General features: G+C 41.1%; 1 protein-coding gene across 6 annotated transcripts in view; it reads left to right on the forward strand.

Moving 5' to 3' along the window:
- Positions 1–12,669, forward strand: part of ARHGAP15 (Rho GTPase activating protein 15) — a 339,806-nt gene extending 327,137 nt beyond the window's left edge. For all 6 annotated transcript variants that reach the window (XM_026089060.1, XM_026089062.1, XM_026089065.1 and 3 more), the window contains one exon: positions 11,407–12,669. In XM_026089060.1, coding sequence (XP_025944845.1) covers positions 11,407–11,590 — 184 coding nt within the window. In that variant the 3' untranslated portion in view covers positions 11,591–12,669. The remainder of the gene's footprint in view (positions 1–11,406) is intronic.
- The last annotated feature ends 9,524 nt before the right edge of the window (positions 12,670–22,193 follow it).

Below are 22,193 nucleotides of genomic sequence, written 5' to 3' on the forward strand. Positions count from 1 at the left end.
CAAATCTGATACAAATGCAATGCATATATATTGTACTAGTAGCTTGTGGAGAGCTCAGAAGTAAACCTGAAAGAGTAGGAATCCTGGCTGAGGTCAGATCCCATACAAAATCATCTCTATTGGGCAGACCAATGCATGAAGACTTTGATTTTAACCAACAAGATGGTGATAATAGAGGTTAAAAAAAAAATGTAGATTTTACATTGGGGAACATCAGTAGGTCAATATTCAGAGTTTTTTCAGGATTTAAAGGACTTTAAATAAAACAATTTATGAAGTAATTGCATATTTAGGACCTCACAGAAAAAGAAAATATTGTTGAGAGTTTGTTCTTTGACTTCCATAGAATTCTTTGCCACATTCTCTGATTTCAACACTAAAAACACTGGTTGTCTCACAAAACAGAATAATTTATCCACAATACTGCATAAAAACAATGAGTTGTTAGCAAAATACAACCAAGTTTTTAATGAGAGGCTCTAGACTCACTGGAACAGATGCATTTCCGAGCAGGTTGTCTGAAGTTCAGGATCCCAGTATGAAAATTCCAAATAATTGCCACTTTGGGGCATTAAGGCAGAAAGTAAACCTGTCAAATCCAGGGCTGAGTTATTTGCTGTCAGCTGGATTACTGTAGCACAAAAGGACTATAACTGAAGGTTGCAAGAGGTTATAGATTGAACATAGTCAAAAAGAAATAATTCCACTTAGTAAAAGTAGAATTCATCCAAACTGAGAAAATTAAGCTTATGCAAGGTGAAATTCTGACTCCATTCTGGCTCCCAGTCAATGGGAGTTTTGTCGGTGACTTTGACATTAATCAGAATTTCACTCACTGTCAAGAGAGATGCTGCAAATGTGTGATGGAGTGAAAGCAAAGTTAAAATAAATGTTAACAGGGCAGGGGGGTGTCCAAAATATGTTTTCTGAGCATAGACTGCTGTCTAACTCAGTGTTTGCTTGATACAGCAATGTAGAAAGCCCTTTTGGGGGGAAAAAAAAAAAAAAGGTATAAAAGCAGACTAGTGGAGTACATCTAATATTTGCAATAATGGTTCAGTGCTTGTGAAAGAATTTCACGGCTGTGACTGCTGAAGTTCACGGTGCCCATTGTCCTGGCCAGGGACATCTGGACCGCCTTAAGCATAGCGGGGTGTTGTTTATAAGAAACAATTTCAGAAAACCGTAACACCCCTGCGTATCAGTGCCAGCGCTGACACCCTCCGCCCTGGACTGCCAGAGGAGCAGAGCTTCCTCTGGAAGCAGCAAAGAGCTGGAGACCTTGAGTCGGGCTGCATGGCCCATCTTAGCCAATCTCCCACCCAGGAATCCCTGCTTTTGGAAGAAGGGTAGAGATTATTAGAAGAAAGACCAGTTGGCAGGGGCAGTAGGCTTGCTGGGAGGAGGATTATATTATTTTCCTGAGTCTCATCATCTTTCTATTTCTCTCACCAGTAAATCTGAACCAAAGCATTCAGCTTCTGTGCCTCTCTGAACCAGGTGCCATAGGCTTTCCTGTATGCTTTCCATATATCCTCTCTTTTTGGTGCATTGTGGAAGAGTGGCCTCTTTCACTGAATTAGAAAAAGGGATGAGTTATCGTCAGAACTGGTGGTTCTAGTTTTAGCCATGTGTTTTTTGTCTGACCATCACTAAACATGTCAAAGCCTTGGTGTCCCCATCAGAAAAAATACAGTTAATAACATTAATCCACCTTTATTAAGAGCCTTTAGCTTTATGGAGGAGCACCAAATATTTTTAAGACAAAGACAAAAGGATAATAAGGAAATGCATTTTTTTTTCTTTGCTGACCTAATTTCTAACCTCACTTTAAAATCTTCCATTGATTTTAATTATGCTTAATCTAAAGCTAAGCTCACAAATCTAGCGAACTTAAGAGCTGCTTTTAAGTAAATTTTCTCGCCTGTCAGAGTTCCTCAGGCTTTCTAAGCTACAGTTAAAAGTTTATTTCCAGCCCAGTTATAAAGTTGTCACAGCCCTCTTTCCCTAGGAAGCATCGAGCCCGAGTACTGTATGGCGTGCGAGTTCAAACTCTACCTTGCTCGAACACAGCATTCTTCATGAAACAATTGCAGTCCTTTTCTCATCAGCGATAGCCAGAGGCAGTAATAAGGGTGAAGGATATCTATCATGAAAAGTCCAGTGTCAATGTGTTCCCCCAATTTATTTACTGACCTTCAATGCAGCAGCCATACTCCTGACCCTCATGAGATGAAGCCTAAGGGGAAATGGCACTGAGCACCAATTCCATATCCTGTTGTTCTGTGGTCTAAATTAAGTGCTAATTAATTACCACTGGCATCTTTGGCATTGCCTGTCAAATTGGATTTAGGATATCCTTTCACTGTTTAAACAAATAGCCTTACATCTAAAGCTAAAATCCCAAGTGTTAATATTTTCTTTACTTTGAAATTTTGATTTAAAAATTCAGCAAATATGTCCATGGATATTGCAGGTAGAATTCAAATAAAAGAAACAGGAATTGATATTGTCAATTTTGATTAATAGTCCTTCATTAATAAACATCCTGTTATTCAGTTTCCACCTGCAGTTGCTGATGTTGCCTGGAATCAATTAACTCATATAATTTGATTTATTTTACAAAGACATTTTTGGATGTGCTGTGCTGATGATAAAGGTTCTATATTTATAATTCTTGATTTAAGAGAGATTGTTACTAACTGCTTTTTATTTTTAATGTTACAAGGAAATGTAGCTTAAGGCATTCTTGAATTAAAAAAATTAAAGCAATTTAAAAAGTTAAAGCTTTATTTGCATAAAACTATCTGTTGCCTTCTAAGACACGCAGGCCACAAAAGCATATAGATCCAGGACCTCCGACAGGTTGAGCTTTACAATAAGCTAGTTGTTCTGCAGAAAAAAAATCAGAAATAGAATTTAAAAAAAATCACAGCAGAAGTCACACCACCAGCCAAAAATACAGTAAAGGAGACTGTGCATTATATCTCAGTCTGAACATATATTATTTTATATAGTATCACACTGCCTTTATCACTGTACTATCCAACCACCCCTCAGAAACGCATTAGCATCTGTCTAACATCTGTCACAGGTGGTTTTGTTCTCTCTCTCGTCCTCTCCTTAAGGAAAGAATTGTGTTTGCCGTGGTAGAGTGGCTTCTGAGAGGGATTCACTGTTGTTTGAGATAGATATATATACTGCTAGGAGGCTGTTTGAGAAGGCAAAAATGAATGCCTTGTGCTCGGAGCTGTAGCCAGAAGTCTGTGATGCTCCTTGTGGAAGTTCATGGCCTTCAGCTGACTCCTGAGAAACGCCGGTCCCCAAACAGACAAACTTCAGACTCGGGGAGAAACGTCCGTAGTGATAACATGGATTACGCATATCTCCTCCTCCTCCTCCCTCCGGTCTCATGAACATTAATCAGAACCAGTTTGTGTTCAGTCGCAAAAAATTAAGAACCAAGACAAATTTAGAACATGATGTGCTGGTCGTCAGTAAATGGGAAACAAGAGGCCTGGACTTTGCAGGTCACCCGAGCCAGAGCCGAAGACAAATGGGTCGTTCATTCGACCGCCTTGAGGAAGCAAATTGGTCACATCTCACTCGTAGGGCGACAGTCCTGCCCAGGGTAAAATCGGGTCAGCTTTGCGAATGGCAGCGACCTGGAGCGTCCATGGTAATGAGGAGGATTTTGTGAAAAGATATTGCTTGTGAAAAATTACCAGGGAAGAGCAGAGCTCAAAGGATTCCTGCTCCTGCCGACCCACCAGCCTCGTCTCTCGCTTCTTTGACACGACGAGCGCTGGCACGGGGAGCAGGACAGGGCGCTGGTGGGAACCAAGCCTCTCCCCACGGCAGGGCCATGGGGCCGCAGCAGCGTGGCTGGGGCTGCGGCGCAGGGACGAGCTCCTGTCCATGCTCACCACGCAGTCGTGGGACGCTGGAGCACGCTCTGCCTTTGGCACATGACCACACCGAGATGGGAACTCGTCACCCCTGTCATGCAGCGGTGGTGTTCGTCTGTGATCAAAGAGCAGTGGTAGCATTTAAAATGCAATTTTAGCCCTTCGCTTACCCTGCTAGGACACAGCTGCTCACCCTCATTTAACTTCTCTTTATCATGAAAAATATAAAGTCTGATCATCGTTTCCTTCCTAACCGCCTCTCATAGTTACAAACTGGGAGCTCCTCTAACACTATAGGAAACAGCCGGAAAAAGCAATGATCAAGAGGCCATGATGCAAACAAGGGTTCAGACCCCTATTTCTCCTTAGGCCTGGGAGAGGTTGCACAGAGGAAGTATTAGTTTTATGATATAAGCACTGCTGTGCTCCTACAAGCTTGTCTCCTAAAGCAGGCTGAACACAATTTGAGCTGGGGACCTCAGCAAGGAATGAACTTCAGCATATGGTGCAGCCCTAAATCCATGAGACAGTGGAATTTCAGAGAGTAAACTGGTCATTTGCTTTTAAAAAAAATCTGCCATTTATACATTGGTCCACTGCAGCAGTTTGAAAATGCGTATTTGGGTGCCACATGCAGTTACTAGGGACTTCTTGTGTGATCACCATGTCGGGAGGTATCACCCAAACAGACCTGGTGAGGTTTGGTAACCATACCTTTGCTATGTCCAAAGCTTAAAGAAACACTGGCCTGCTGGTTGTAACACTCCTCCGAGGAATAGGACATACGGATTTTATGTCCTCCTGAGGAGGCTCAAACTCACATCTCCTAACTCTGAAGAGAGGACTGCCCTGTTCCTCCTACTCAAACGCTAGGCTGGGTGGGGTGGAGGGACTCTTGGACCTTCTACAGATGCTGTGCAATGTCCGGCTGCGACGAGCTGTGGGACTTCCTAGCATGAATTTCTCATTTATATTTAGTGCATCTGTTAGAAAGGCAATACCAGATCCGTTTTCTGTTCCCAGAGCTGTCTTTGTACTTGGCAAGATATAACTATTGATTAACACACAACTGGAGAATGCATTTGACCTGGGCTTCCCACTTCTTGAGGTCACCCAAAGGGACTACATGAATGGAAGTGGGAAGGATGTGCAGTTTTCAGACCCTCTTTGGCACAAGATGGGTACCAAACTATCCTGCTCTCTTGAGATGGCAGCAGTTGGGCATGGAAGCTGTAGTACAGCTCTAGTTGCGCAGGAGAATAAGCAGAACTCTTCAAAAGCACATTCTTGAACTAGTCCCCTATATTCTGCCTGAGTCCCTTTAGACATCTAAATATGTTTTTAAATCTTGGCCTCAATCACCTGCAAAATGAAGACTATCATCATCTCCACAAGACAGTTACTCTGTGAGGTGTATGTAAGGGTACGAGCATATAAGTTCCTCTGGAAGGAAGTTGTACAGGTGGCAAAGTTCATATAATGGTGAAAAGATTTTATTCTGAACTGCTCCCCTGTTAAAGCAGGGCGAGCCAGAATAAATGCCTTTCTTCAGCTTTCCATAGTCTTTCCAGCCAACTATGAACTGATCTTCAGACTAGTTTAGTTATTTTCATTTCAGGCTAGACTCCAAAGCAGTTCATCCAGGGAAGAACTTTTGCTGCGAGATATGCGAGGGGATTCCCTGAGGAAGCCCATTCTCCATTGTGTCCTTGTCAGCTGTCCAGTTTCTATATATAGCCGTCCAACGGTCAGCTTTAAAGGCTCGTCTGTAGAAGAAGACAGCATCAAATGCTCTTTCTTGTGTCCCAGAGCAACTGAAGACAAGGGATTTTTCCCAAAGAATTGTAATAAGAATCCACAGCTGCAGAGTACAGGAAGCCTATGGAGTTTCTGCAGGCCAGGAGCCACGGAGGCTATTTTCAGCTAAAGCAAGCTCTTAAGTATGTCTGAACTATTTCTGACCCCTCTCTTAACGTATCATACACCATGACCTGATTTCTCTGTTACCAGTCTCGGATAGCTATTGTTTTGAATTCAACATTTGGAATTTAAACTGGAATGTAAAGTGCCTTAGTATTTTACATTGGCAAAAGAAAGTAGCTTAAAACTGTATTAATCAGTTTTAGATATTTCCTGTGATCTCTGAATTATATATATATATCCGTTGCAGAACAAACCACATGGCACTTTTTGAAAAGGCCGTATGTTGTAGTATTTTGGACCACCACTGCAAGCATAAACCGCCGGTCCCAGCTACGTATGCACAAAGCCTCACGCACAGAATACGCTATACAGATTTCACCAACAGGATAGGGACTCAACTGATAATGTTTGCAGTTGCTTAGCCTCATCAGCCGGCGAGTACTACTGTAACGCAACTAAGCAAATCATCCATAAAGGGAGTACGTAAGTAATAATGAGGCTTAGCTTGCATCCATAAAATATCGAGAATCCCAATTCATTACTAAATTTTAAATTTATCTGTATTGCAGTGCAACGGATTGAATAGTTTATATAAGTAGACCTTACGGTATCAGGGGCTCAGTTACCGCTGGTGGGTTCGGTGATGCTCTCAGGAGGGAGTTAAGCAGTGCCCAGGCCTTGTGCTATGTCTCCTTGCGGCGGGTATTAGGCTGCCTGGCCTAAGTGGGTAACAGAACAGAGTTTCCCCATGATACGGTATCTCTGCCTGTTCCAGCAAGGCTTTGACCTCTTATAAAAGGACACGTATTGTTTCCTGTGTTTTAAGATGACTCTCAAAGCCAAACTTTGTAGTTCAAGTTATCCTTTTAGTACCAAAAGCCACTTAACTTTCATGAAAAACAACTACTGTAGCTGAACTGGAGTAAGTTTACATTAAAAAATGGTGTTACCGCAATATGCCATATCTCAGAAAAGCATATAGCAGGCCTCAAGTGAAAAGGAAATACATTCAGAAGAAACCTGATAGTTTATCTGTGCATCATTTCGCATTTCGACTTCCTTCCTAACACTGAAAAACTAGCCTGCAAAAGCCCTGCCAAAATGTGCTTATACACACAGACATTATCACTTCGTAGGATGGTACGTTTTATTATCAGGTTATTTTCCAGTACATTTGGCACAGTTAAGGTAAGTATATTAACTTTACTTCCAAATAAAGAAAACAAAGTTGTAGTGAACGTCTCAGCCATTGTCAATGAGTTAGGAACTGACAGGAGGTCCAAGTAATCAACCCTGTCGACTGCGCAGGGTTTTCCCCTGGGACATCTGCTCTGATCGTACAGTGGAGCTGACTGGCATGGATGCAGAATTGCTTTCAATAAAGATTTTATTTCAAGCTTGGATGATTTCTCCCCAAATGTCTTGTCACTAAAGCAAAGTATCTAATACCTGTTATTTTTTTAACTCCTGTAAACCAGCTTTTGGGAAGCAGAGGAGCGTAAAATTTTGAGCTAGACATTTCTCACCCTAACAGTCAAATTTTAACGTGTTCAAATTGATTGGAAGCTCGGCAATATCAAAAGTCAGAAAACCAGCAACATAAAAACCGGCCCATAACTGTGCAGTGAAAAGGTCTGTTAATGGTGATGCATTTAAGGTGAGTAAACTCAGTAGAGGAGTCAGCTGAACCATTCCCAGGGCACCATTCTTAAGCTAAAACATCACATTTGCATGTGCCTGACTATGTATAGGAAACAGATATTAGCTAATTTGAGGATAATTATTGGTAAAGCGAATCAATGGAATGTGCAGACTTTGACCCATTAAGCTAGGTCATAGGAATTTACATATCAAATCAGCCCAATTGTCCATCTGGATGAGCAACTCTGTCTGCCACAGTGATTGCTACCACTTTTCAGGAAAGGTACAAAACCCCGTTGAAATGGATAGTCCTGGAATGATCTACTTAGAAAGGAGCTGTTTCCTAATTCCGTAAGGCTAGCTGTTAAACCAGGAGGACAGATGTCACAAATATATTCTTTTTTTCCTTTCTTGGGAGTTTTCTTTATTCTCATACATCTTTAGTCTTCCTTGGCCTCTCTTTGGGTCTTGGTTTCCATACCCTAGTTAAATAAAATATTGTGCATAATGCAGTAGGTGGGCAAGCTCCCGATTAGATGAAAACCTACCTTTATCCCTTTGCCATCTATAGCTTTCAGAGGATTGCTTTTCCCACAGCCGGTGGTCTGCCCACAGTGGTTTCCCAGATGACCTGTTCTTACAAGTCTCATCCTCTCTTTTTGTAGTGTGTTGCCCTTTAGTCGTAGGCTGTATTGTTGTTCATGAAAGAGTGGCAGGATCAGCTTCTTGAAAAGTTACCTCTTAATATGATTTAAAACAGTAAAAGGGCACGATGGCTGAAAACAGTTCTGCTAAAGGTAGAAATACTTCTCACATTGAGCAAGCTTAAATCCCCGTAAGCTGGAAAAAAGCTGACAAAACGAGATTGAACAGTTCTCATTTCAACTAGCAGAGGACAGCGCTACCCTCAAATGCTCTCCAGCTTACAAGACAGTTACCTTTCAAAAGGGTTTTTCATCTGTAAATACACTGGCTTATCTCCCTAATATTTTATGTGCGGTAGGAACTTTAAAATGGGGAGGATCAGTGTCCCCACTGAAACGCTTTCTTCTCCTCAGTAGTTCATATGCAGTAGAAATGGATGAAGAACATTTCCTAACACCTACTGTGACTGAAGTAACAGTGCAGTGTGCCTTCCAAACGTCACAATTAATAATAATTTTATTTAGGGCGTTTGAGAGTGTAGGTTTAAATGGAACTAGAGAGCCAGACTCACCATACAGTGACCCTCTTTGCTGTATAGTTGCCCTGTGCTCAGATACGTGCTTTCCAGCTTACCGTTGCCTTGGTAATGGCCAAAGCATAAATTCTAAGTATTTTTGCTTATATATCTGCCATTGACACTAGAGCCCTCCTATCAGACACTTTTGCTGTTTTAATACATCACTCATTTCATTACTATTAATAATGAGATCTGTATTTTCTGTATATCATCTCCTAACTTGTAATCTTAAAGAACTCGAACAATTCTTTAAGCTAGCAATTCAGCTCACTTTTGTGGAGAGAAAAATCCTTGCACAGCATAAGGCTCAACAATTTCTTGACCTGATTCCAACTTCTGTAGCACTGGATTATAGATTGTTTCTAAAATAATCTTAAATTGATGGATCATTGCTCCTTTCATTTGGGCTTGACAAAAAGTAGCTCCGGCATTTCCTTTCACTTTTTATGTTGTAAACTGTATATCACTTTTTCTCCTCTTGCCAAAAAAGAATGCTTCCTCATTTCATAGCGATTTTCTCTTCGAACAACTGAATTTCACTTAGCAGCTACAGTAATAGCTTAAATTGTATGTAGTTGTTTTTGACCTTTTTCTTTTGTGGACAGATTAAAAAAAATATCAATTATAGAACTTCATTGGTAAATATTTGTAATTTAAAAAGGTGTACGTTCCCAAAGTCATAATTATTTTCTGCAGACCGGATTACGTGCTATTTAAAATTTCCTTTCAAATGAGAATTCCTTCCTTCTTTCCCTTTAGTAGCTGTATTTTACTGTGGGTTATTTGACTACTTGGACTTTCCTGAAAAGTAATTCTGTTCGCTTGGCTCATAGTTTATTATTAGGGTCATCAAAGAAAGTACAGTTGCCTGCATGTAAAGAAAATCTCAAGGATGCACATGAGATTTTATCAATACAATAATTATTGCGTTAGCATTAGGCTTAGAGCCCTTAGAGGCTCCTGCGTAAGCGGCATTTGGGGAAACAACCTTGCCACCCTCGTGACAAACGCTTTTAACTGCTAAAGATGCGTGACGCCCATCAGAAGCTCACGCAGTTATTTGGCAGCAGAACTACTAACTTTTTCGACTTTCTGAACTCCTAAGATAAGCAATGGTATGTTAATATTACCACGGAGGAAAGATAATTATTTTTTAATTTGTAATAAGGATGCTGTATTTTAAGAAACTAATAATTAAGCCAATCTGATTAGTGCCATATGGAGAGTGTTTTGTGCAATGGACACCACGGTTACGAGCATGAGGCAGAACTACTGCAATGCCTCCTATTTATACATGAGAGAAAACAGGCATTTCTGTGCAAGGAATGTGGTAAACGGCAAGATTGGCAGAGTTCCACGAGAAGCTACTCTTTGCTGTGTGACCCACCCGCTAACATGAAGGAAACCTCTTCATTTTTAAGCAAGCGAACCCAAGATGCCTCATGAAGCTTCTGTCACTTACGGTGCAGCTTGCTGTGACTTCAGCAACAGGTAGAGGAAAGCAGAGACAGCTATGGTGACTTTTAATTTGCGTCTGGATTTTAAAAAGTTGTACGAGATCGATAAACAGGGAGAACGGGGGTAACAAAGCATGTACAGAGCTTACCTTGAACAGTACCCTTAGAATATTCAAGTCTAAAACTAAGAGGTTAAGAAAACATCCATAAATCAAAACATTTACATATTAAAGTTACATTTGGTTTGCATTCCTTGGTAGCGCTGTGTAACTTATTTATAAAATATATACATCTCAATTTATTAGTCTTTCCAGCCTAGGATATTTTATATATTCTGGAGGGCAGAAGGAAACGGTTTTCCACTTAGTTTATACTCGCCACTGCAGCGATTTAGGCAAAACTGCCTGCCTAAACTACATCCATTAAACCTATATTTTTCTTAGATCAGACTTCTCAGTTATTAATGTCTGTTCCACAAGAATATTAAGTCTTAATGAAGACACAAGATCAGCTTTTAATAATAATAGTGCCCCTCTCATAATTTTGTTGGAAATAAAGGTATCAAAGGTTTTAATCCTTACCATTATTTTCCAAATCATTCCATTTAAGGTGTACGGTCTTAGTGCCTTTTAAGAAAATTTGTGTCAGGATAAGGCATGCAAAATTCTTTAGTTATATAAATTTCACAACCCATTTCAGAGTACACTAACTTTATTGGATTTAAATTAGCAGAAGGAATGTGTTTCATATGAGCTTTATGTTAAGGGGCTCTTTTGTTTTTCCGACTCTTTCAGCACAGGAGACCGTGCTAAGAGAAGCAGGGAGGCTTCTCCCGGGAGCCACCAAAGCCGTTGACACCAAAAATGCTTGATCCTCTTAACATAAAAGGCAAACATCATTTCCAGGATCTAAATGTACAAGCTCAGAAAATATTCCCGGTGAACAAGTACCACTCAGTGTGCGCTCTGTAAGGAAATAGGTAGCCAGTTGTGCCCCAATGTGAGAGCCGTGAGTCCGACTCTCGATCTCGCCCCAGCGCACGTCTTGCCGTCTGTGGCTGAATTTCCGTCCATTGCCCGTCGTGTCGGCAGAAGTTGTCTCTTCCCTCCCTCTTTTCCTTCTTTTTCGTAACTTAACCAAATAAACATCCCTGTTAGATGAATCAGTAAAACGTGTCTCTCATGCACTTCAAATGCAACAGCGACTCCTTTGACATCCCTCTTTTTTTTAACCAATTCTTTCCTTTCGTCAACAGGATAGCAGCCAAGGAATCCGTGAATCTTATGTCAACACAAAGCTTAGGAATTGTGTTTGGACCAACACTCCTTAGACCTGAAAAGGAGACAGGGAACATGGCAGTCCACATGCTGTACCAAAATCAGATAGTTGAACTTATGTTGAGCGAGTACAGCAAGATCTTCGGCTCTGAGGAAGACTGACAGACAGGGCCTGTTATTGAAAACGTTCACATCTGTCTTGATGTCTAATATTTTTACATTTCTGTAAACATATTTCTGAAATATTTCTTTTTCTTTCAAGTGACAGATGCCTCATTTTGTGAAAACTTAATGATGATTTTGTGTTTAATTTTCAAACATTGGAATAAAAAATATTGTCAACATTTGCCTATATGTATTCTGCATTAACCCTTTGAGAGTTTCATTATGCTAACACTCCAAGTGTCATTTTTTTTCAAGCTGAGCATACAGCATATGGCCAAAGACCATAGGAAATGCTGTTTACCAACATATGCAATGGCACAGAAAGACAAATAGTAATTGAGGAGATTTGTGGAAAATGGATTAAAATATACAAAAAAAGCTATGAATTAAAACAGAGATATCACATCATTTGTAGTTAATCTGAGTAAAATCTACCTGTTCTCTTCGATATATATTGCAAGTTAAAGACACACTGAATAACCAATTCCCCCATCCTAAGAGTTGAAAAAAAAAAATTACATTTAATACTTCTAAAGAAATTTAAAAAAAAGTGTCCAACTATTTGCAGAATAATGCCTAAAAATTAAGAACCAAATTGGAACTTTGGCATTTTTACTTGAATGCAGTGCATGAAATGAAGACATTGCATGACTGCTCGTTTTAATGTAACATCCATTTTGATTCTTCATCACACTGTACATCTGCCCGCTTTCCCTAGCTATCTCATGTTCTGTAGCATTTGTATTGTGCTCCTGAGGATGCTTTATTGGTGAACTACATTAAATTCATCTAGAAAGAACTTTAAAAAAAAGCCTTTTCATATGCCCTTAGGATTACTTGGCTAGACTTGAATCAATTTATGCATTTGATGGTTAGTTTCAGTTGTCATGGATAAACAAAAGGGTAACTGTCTAGAATATATCAAATATTGTTTCATTTTGAAATGTATGTTTCCAGCTATACACATCTCCTACCCTGTTTTGTAAAAGTATTCTGCTGATAAAATGTAGACTTATGTTTGACAGCTTTTTAATCAAGTTCAAAGAGAATAAATAAAACTAATCCAGTGTGGTAAAGAGTCTGTCTGGTTATCAATTTGTTCATAAAATGAAGAATAAACCATGTAAATAAGATGTGTGAAACACAGATCTAGAAGCAAATATTTAAAGCAATTAAAGACCCCAAAACATAGGATTAATGCATAGGTCTGCTGTGCACGAGAGATATGTCTTCGATATCACCTCAGCAGATCATGAATTGCTCCAGTTTTTACTTAGCATCATTTTCCAAAATGCTGTGTTATGCAGGAAAGTGGTCATTTATGAGAACAAATGCATAACAGCGAGGCCCGAGCATTAACCCAAACCAGGCTCTTTCACCAGGTGCTGAGACAGGCAGAACACAGCACCAAGAAAACCTGAAAAGTGTTTGAGCCCGGTGGACCCGAGACGTCTTCTGACCTTACACATGGCTGAAAAGCAAGCAAAACAGAGCGGCAGTGACCAGTAATCAAAATCAAAAACACAAAACCAAAAATGCACTGCCTACCCCTATACCACAAGCATTCAACCTAACCATTTCAGAACAAAACTGCAGCATTCCGAAAAACCCAAATTCACTTTACTTTCAAGAAAATATTTTTCATGTTAATGTAAAACCATGAGTACTTAAACAGTAATGGTTTTCAGCATCCTAGTCTTTAGACTCTTTTAATAGCAACAAACCAGGCGCTGTTTATAGTCTGTGGAAATGACTGGAAGAAAGATAGTCAGAAGTTCAGTCTATTTCTTAATAAAGACCATTCACATTATGGCCCCATGGGTGCTCACAATCATGCTATTGAAGTAATTTCTACTATTATTGGAAATGAAAAGTTCACTTGTTACTTGGATCCTGTTGCACTCAGAAGAAAGAATTCTTAATTAATTAATTTATCTTCTTTTAAGCTTTCTTTTGGAGCATGGAGATTCCTCTTTTCTTGTTTTTCCAAGCAAGACAAGGCTTATGAAATGAAGCCATATTTTTTTATTTGATCAAGTGTTTTGGAATTAAAAAAAAAAAAAAAACAGGCAAAGTTTTGGACACACAAAGTTTTCTTCAGCTTTGAAAGGTGCGTGTATGAATTCTGCCCAAATGTGGTAACTCTCCATTAGAGGCTCTGTTAAAGATCCAAGTCTGCTACACAGGTACTGGCTTCTGGTACGGGCAAGGACTTGGTGCGTGGCAGACGCCTCTCCTTCCTTGTCCAGACAAAGGAATAACCATGCCTTGCTAACGCTGCTCATTTATGATATTCCCTGAGACTCCAATCTTCTCCCTATCCTATTTAATTTAGAGCAACATTTTAATAGTTCTTTAAATCTCTGCTAAACCAGTCACCCTGCAGGTAATATTCAGCCCGTTTTTGCAATCACTCCATGTTGCAACAGAGCCTAAGGCGTTCGAGAAGTTAAGCTAATTGATTAGTACATAGGATATAGACCACGGGTGGAGTTTGGAAGAGAGCTGGAAAGCAAGAAGTTGGGACCCCAATCACCACTGTAATCAGACCATGTTTAGAGTTTCCGTGGCTAATTCTCGACAGAGGCTGAAAGGCAAGCCTAAGGGAACGTACATAGTACCACCGCACAGCGGGTTCCCGCGCGTTTCTGTCCCGCTTCGCAAAGGGAATGTGGAGCGTGAGGGAGCCGAGCGCAACCACAGACGCAGGTCTCAATCAGAAGTCCTGATTTTTGCAGGATGCATAAATGGGGCCTGGGGCAATGCTTGTTTTGCAGAACACAGGGACCTTACCTAGCACTCATTTTGGATAACAGAGAAAAACCTTCCCAAAGGAGGAAGGGCAACACATGAAAAAAAAAATCTCCATCAAGCGGCACTCTGAGGTCAGGCCGTACCCAAACCTTTTGTTGCTCCAGAGCTAGTGCTCTCGATACTCGAGGGAATGCTTGTAGGATGCTACTAAAGCAGCAATCACATCCTTGTGCCCACTCCCTCTACGTTATCACAGCAGATGAAGCTATTGCACCATTACTCTAATATACTGCAGGTTATTTTTACATTCAGCAGCTGCATGCTTCCAAACATACCTGGAAATTAAAAGAATGAATGCCCATTTTTCCTATATTTTTCCATCCATGTCTTGTTACAGAGTTCTAGCTGCACACTGCATACAAACACAAGCCATCGCTCCAGCTTCTCATACAAAACATACACTGAAGTTAAAAAGACCAGTGCTCAAAACCTGAGCCTTTGGGAGGAGGGATTTGTTACCACTGCACATCCATGGCGTGAGAAACTGAGGCACAGAGTCAGGGAGGTCAACAGAGAATGTCGCTTTGTAGTGCTCATTCTATTCAACCACAAACTTCTCCAGAAACTTTATGTTCTGCGTCATCATTTCCTCTGAATTCACCTAAATAATCCCATAGTGGGGTTGTGGCAAGCGCTCCACCTTATTACGGGTCAGATCCCAGGTGCTTTGAGTTAACTCCACAGAATAAATAGAGTTAGCTTTGAAAAGCCTGATTTAAACTATGTGGCCAGCAAAACGGGCTTCACCAGCCAAGAGCCCGAACCACCATCCGCTTTGCAGCATCGCGGGGAGCCCTGATCAGCAGTCTGCCTCGTCGCCCCATCAAAGCATCCTGCCCACCCGCCCCCAAAAAGCTACGAGTGCGCCATGAAACCTGGGCACCTGCAGGAGAAGCTGACAGCTTTGTTTAACGAGTTTAAGAGGGACCATAAATCCCTACAAGTTCAGAACACACGCCAATTAATTACCCAGAAAACACCACCATTTGAGAGCCGTTTTAGAGCACATTTCAGTTCATAAACGGCAGACTCATAAATTGCACTCGATTCTCCTTCGCCTCTTTCAAAACACAGTCCCTGTGCCCAGTTCCTATCCACAAGTTTCGTGGTTGCCTGCCTGTGAGACGAAAGGAGTGGTTAACTCCCCGCTGGTGATATCTATATTGGCTCTAAGAAGCTTTTCAGGAATCTCAGAAGCTTTTTGAATGCTTTCTAGGTGAGTTTTGGTAGGTGTAGGTGTGCCCTCCGCTCTGGAAAACGTGGATGACCGTATTGAAAGCGGTTCAACTAATCCATTACTCAGCCTCCAGCCTACCCACTGCAGTAGAAGAGACACGAGAAGTCCAACCATTACGTCTAACTTTCCCAGCGGGGATGTTTCTTTGCAGCCTCAGGCAGCAAATGGTTTTAAGTAAATGGCTAAATACCCTGTATACGTTTCTATGTTTATGTAGTTTCTGTCACTTATTCATTTTTAATACCAGTAGGCTCTTTGTCTTAATGGTATTTGATGAATTTCCCAGGTTAATTATGCACCATGTAAGAAAATATTTTACTTGTATCACTTTTAAATTCATTAGCTTTTAGCATTATTGTATAGCACTCCACTTGTTCTTGATTTATGGGAAAGGCTAAATAGGATCGTCTGACTGACCTCTTCAGGCAATTCACTATCCTATATACCGCTAACATATCACCTCTTATTTGTCTCTTAATCAATTTAAGCTTCCCTCGTAAGGAAGGTCTGCCACACCTCTTATAACTTACTCTGCCTTCCACTGAGTGCTCTGTGCATCTATCCTGCCCTTTTGAACAAAACCCTAGGTATTCAAGGTGAAAGGATCCTTAATATCTTCATTATTGATCTCCTTTCCGCTCTTAAAAGACTCAAACAGCTTGCTTGTATCTGACTGCTCCTCTGCACTGAAGAGCTGAAATGCCCTTAATGTGTCCCTTTGGCCCAATTCGCAAGGGAATTTTGGGACATAAACGCTATTTCAGGTCCATGCACACAACATTTCAGTGCTGCTGGTTTCCACTTCACAAGCATCTCACCCTGCATCAGTAGCATTAGCCTGGCTGCCGTGCAGTGCTAGCCCTCCTACTCCTTTTGCCCCACAGCCATGGCCAGCAAGTTGTAGGTGGTTACAGGTTTACTATTATATAGAGTAAGTATTCAGCCTGGGCAGAAAATAAGTGCTTTGGGGACCAGATGAAAGGTGCATGCTACCTACGTGACCACTTTCACCTTATTTTCTGAGCCTCTTCATAAGGGCTACTTTTGCTGTTTGATGACTTGAAATGACACAGGCTGTCTGCGTTGGAGCAGGGGCTTGGACCTGGGACCTACCGCAACATTGGCTGAGATCCTGCCCATGGAAATAGCCCTCTCAATACCGCTGCGCTCCCATTCTATGCTTACGTTACCGTAGACTGAAGACAAAACACATAGGTAATGTTTCACAGACACTTCTTTTTAGTTTGATATTCCCATCCCCGTTTAGCTGCAAGTCAAACGCAATTTCACGGACGTAGCACAGACCCAGGCCGTTCAGTTCTACAGAAATACAGAGCTGACGATTACCCCACACAATAGGATACTTCTGGTTCTGACAAAGCAATGCAAGAATATCGGTTATTTCAGGTTTCCTGGGTATTGCCTGTTGGAAAGAAAACTGAGTTTCCCTTTGTGCTTATGACGTGCTTTACCTAGAATGTGAAAGCTGAAAGATAAGGCAGCTACGTTAAACAAACTTGCCCTGAGACGCAAAATACGAGCACCTTCTCAAGAACTCTAGTACTATTCTTTTTCAAGTCATGTCTCTTTGAAGTGCAGCTAGCTGAAAACACTGGCAATGCTTTCCCTCTGATGCTGCAGTTTTTAGAGTATTATGCATATTGCAGATGTGGTTTTCTTGCACTAGATTGAAAAAAGAAATAATCTTATTAAAAATGTAAAAGGATTTCAGGGTTCTGTGCATACTCAGAGAAAAGAGAGATGTCAACAACAAACATGCCATCTAAACAATGCAGAAGGACCTCTGTCTCATGAGCATAATAGATGTTTTATTAATAACTTGTTTTTAATATTTTTTTCTCATTTCCCAAAACAAGGGAAAAAAAAAGAATAGATTTTGAAATCAAAACACTTTGTGATAGGACAGTTCAGCACCCTCCCTGAAAAGCTAGAAGTCAGACTGAGACCTGGTGCATTTTCCTGCATGCTTCGTTCCTTCGCCCTGGTGTGTCCATCCAACTTCAGGAAGCCCCAACATAGGGGCAAAGCCTGGTCTGCTCTGAAGAGTCCATGCTGGAGCACACTAACCCCTAAAAATGCCAACTTTTTAATCTATTCAGTGGCTTAGACAGTCTAAACACGGGCATTGATGGAAACGATGTGGGATACTGTGAGTTACCCACACTCTGTAATTACTGGGTGTGAGGAAGAGGGAGGACAGACCTCTTTTTCCACTTTATAGATGAAACAGAGCAGTTACTGCCACTACAGCCTCCTTTTCCCGGTCTAAGTCAGCTTTCCTCTGTTGAGCAGATGCTCCAGTAATGGGTGAAGGAGGTGATGTATCGCTGCTCCCGTAGACCTTCCACAGGACGTGCTGCCGGACCCCCATGCTTGCCTCATAGCAAGGTACTAGCTCCAGGGAAGGGCAATCCTCTAGGTGCAGCCCACCTCATCTCTCAGCCTCCTTTTGACATGCTCTTTTTTTTTTTTCTTTTTTTTCCCCCCCCCCCCYCACCCACAGCCTGCATCTCAGATAACCTGAGTCTCTTTGGAAGTACCGTTCCCAGCAAATAGGTCCTGAGGAATCCAGATTCTCTGACTAGATCCCAGAATGGCCTTAAGTAAACTAGGATAATATGGGAGCGATCCTAGTATGTGGGATGGAAAGAGTCCAAAGTAAAATTCCTCTTCCCTTACCTGCAAATACATGAGACCCATGCTATCGCTGAACCACACTTCTGCTTTGCTTTTTTATAGATAGTCTACCTGTAAAAATAGGGTCTTTCTGGTCCTCTTACAGAAATCTGTGACCTTGTTAAATAAGAACAGATAAGAAGGTTTTGCTTCTCATCTCAGAAGTAAAGCCTTTACTGAGATCATCTGCAGACACTTGCCAGGAAAATATTGCTTTGAAATAAGTAGCAAAGAGAGGTGAACCTTGAAATCTATGGCATAAGGGGTTGTAGACCAAGCCAGGATAGCGACCGCATATTCTGCTCAGGCAGTACTGTGATAGCTGACATTCTGAGAAAATACACACAAAAAATCCTTTCCAAGACACAGAAATTCCTGTTTACTCACAGAAGGCTTTAATTGCTTCAGAGTTTAAATAGTTCCTGCACAGGAAAACCTTAGATTTTACCTCATGAAGACTGAAATCTTTTTTAATCACTTCTTATCTGCACAGTTTGGGATTCATTCATAAAAGATTCTGAACATCTGACCCAAACATGTCCAAGTGCAGAAGGAATCTATCACTTGCATAGCAGGTTGTGATGTCTTTTTCTTCCTTAATTCAAGGGCATTTTGCAAGGTTACCAGGGTCAAAAGTTGCTGTGCTTCTTGCCTTTCCTATGGCCTCTCTTATGCAAAAGCAACCAGGGGAACTTGCTGGACAGAAGGGAAAAAGCTAACTAATTAAGAAGCAAGCATGCATCTGTCTCAGGCCACTTGCCAAGCATAATGTGGCGGAGGGTTAAATCTTGCGCTATTAGAGACTGCTCTTTCTTGGACTTGCTCATTCCAGCAACACTAGTGACAGACGCCTCACAGTCAGGTTTCAGGACTTTCTTTGCTTACCTAATAATGAGGAAGTTGTGGGATTTGTCAGAAGTTCATCAGACCATAAACATGCCAGAGGTTCCCGAGGTTTAGACAGCTCTAAACAGGTCTCTGATTTACTTATTTAAATTTATACCATGCCTAGTTGTCAAAGCTCAGGTACATGTACAAAATAACAGATGTGTCTGACAATTATCTCCAGGAACCCATGTCCAGGTTGTGTCAAAAAGAGCACAGATGTGGCCCGTGTCACAAACTGGCGGGGGGAAAGAGAGCGTTGGAAGAGAAGACACTGTCAAAATAGATAGATAATTTGGCAGTAAAAAGCTGGATCAGTCTGGATATTTGGCACATTCCATTTTCTGGTGCCCTCTGAAGAGACTATGCTTATGGAAAGAAGTCTCCTGAAAACATTTGACTGGAAACGAGTTTGATGAAAAATACTGCTCCCACCCCTGAAACTCATACGCTGGCCCTAGCCCTCCTCCTGTATGGAGGCGAAAAGAGGGATTTGTTCTTACAGCCAGAGTTGCTTCTGTTTCTAAATTTATTTTATGAATTTCATGAGACCCTTCTGAAGATATTAACACGGGACGAGGTGGAAGAGAGGGAGTTAGCCAGTTGTCTCATGTTGCTAAATTGGCCCCTCTCCAAGCTGCATGTTGAGGGAACAAGAACAGCCTCAGCACCATCATGTCACCAAGGATGAATCAGGTGAGATCACTGTCTACGCTTTGAATGTGGATAATTACTTGGCTAAAGGTGTCATTTTCTAAGTTGGTTCGATCTCCTAGAGTAAGCGCCATCATTGGTACTGATTTGCCTTACGCAGCTGCAGTTGAGTCAGAAAGGACATCATGCTGCCTTTACTATCCCTGCGGTTATAGAGAAGGCACAAAATCGAGCAGTCCGTTTCCATTCCCACCTAGAAATCATGTTGCAAAGTCCACAAATAGAGAATCCGGTGATGATCACCCACCACCGCACAGACAGTCCAGTGCAGTCCCGACCGCCACGGGAGGCATCCGGAGTCCCGAGCATGAGCAGGCATGTTGAGAAGTGCCATATGCTTTGCTACCTGCATCCTAGACGGCTGGAGAAAGCGTCCCTTCAGGACAGGTGGCCACCATTCAACTGTCCAGGGGCATGGAGCACTCAATGCAAGGTCCACCTGCGGTAAAATCGGGCACTAAAAAAACCTTTTAACCTGTTTTCTCTCCCCACAGCTTCATGTGAAATATCTAGGAGAGTGGTCCATGCTTGCACAGGAACATCTTTGCTTAACATCCACCATGTTGATGACTGTAACTTAATTACCACGCATACTGTACTGGTGACAGTAAATATTAGTGCTGTGTGCTACAGAACAAATATCCTGTGATGAAAAATTCAAACAGTATTGAGCTTTTCATTAGTGTGGTAATGGCCTTCTCACACATTTAGCTCATTTTTAACTCAACCTGCTATGGGAAGGAAATGACATACTTTTTGTTGAATAAAACAGCACAGAGATTATAAGAAGGTGTGTTTTTATAGGTAAAGAAATGTATGCTACATTAATCTATTTTTATGCTTTACACTACATGCTGATGAGTCATTTGAATGCCAAGTTTCATTAGTAAATTGGGAGTGATATAGGTGGCCCTATGATAAAATAAAATACATGCATTTCATTTAAGAATGCAAAAATTTCAGTACTGCTATAGAATATCTTAGAACACTAACTAGTATCAGAGGATATAGGGATAAGACCCTATTTAGAAAGCGAATTTTATGTTCATAAAAAGTACATTAAATACAGTCTGCTCCATATTGTATTGTTCCTCTACCATTTCTCTACGGATCATATTAGTCAGTGTCCTGTTAACATCCATTTTATCATAATGTCATAATATTATATTGAAATGAGATCTGGCACTTTTGGGGTCCTGTGCAAGATGAAAAAATGGGTTTCCAGCAGTCTTCCTCTTAGATATAATTGAAAAAGAGGCAGGCATGAGGGCATGCTGTGACTCACGCTGCCAGAGAGTGATCCGGAATCGTTCAGATGATGAGTACATAGAGAATGCCGTGCACAGAAAGGCGGCAATTTGCTGTACTAATGTTTTGAAAATGAAAATTTCTAGCTGTTTTGCAGAGAAGCTTAGTAGGAAAGGCAAAAGCAAAAAAATAATAATAATAAAATCTTTTATAGTTAAGCCAGATTATTTCTGTTGTTATTTTGGAAAGCGATGATGAAGACTGCACTACGAGAAATGTGTTTTTCTCCAGAATGGCGTAAAACATAAATGAATGTTGCTTTATTGACTAAAATAAGTATAAAAATACAGGAGTCAAGAAGTGGAAGGAAAACAGAAAATGAAAAATCTTTCTCCCTTTCCTTATGGATTAGTTCTACAGGGGGATCCAGGGGCACCTTCCAGGCTCCTAAATCCAGATCCTGGCTCCTCACTCAGGTAACTGTGGCTGCTTCGCCACAGGGATGGACACCTATGTCACCTCAGGATTTCAAGGCCAGATTTCTGTCATCAGGCATGTTTCCAGCAGCCAGACCTCACACGGGCAAGCCCCAGCAGGATTAAAAACCTAAGCATTCCCCATCTCTCACCTCGAGGACCCGATGAGAAGGGGAAAGACACTTTCTCAAAATATCTATCTGTGCCTATTAACCTATTTCCTATTTTATTTATTAGAACATGATTCAAAAGAATTTGAGATGTCTTGCTTTTAAGCAACTGCTAAATGCCATTTGGGCCATATAATACTTCACCTTCTTCCCCCAAGAAATTATAGCCAGTGATATCAACATCCTATTCACTTGGTGTTTCCACTGAGCTTTAATACTAACAAATAAGTTAAATGAGCAATTCCAATCATGCATTTAGTATCTAAGCTGTCAATATTGGTACATAGTCCATTTTAGAAAGGATTCAGCTTGGTGAATGCTCTTTTCAGAGATCATGATGTGTGACTATGCCTCCTATA

Source organism: Apteryx rowi, unplaced genomic scaffold, assembly GCF_003343035.1.
Source record: "Apteryx rowi isolate R43461 unplaced genomic scaffold, aptRow1 scaffold_8, whole genome shotgun sequence".
In the NCBI taxonomy this organism is placed as follows: Eukaryota; Metazoa; Chordata; class Aves; order Apterygiformes; family Apterygidae; genus Apteryx; species Apteryx rowi.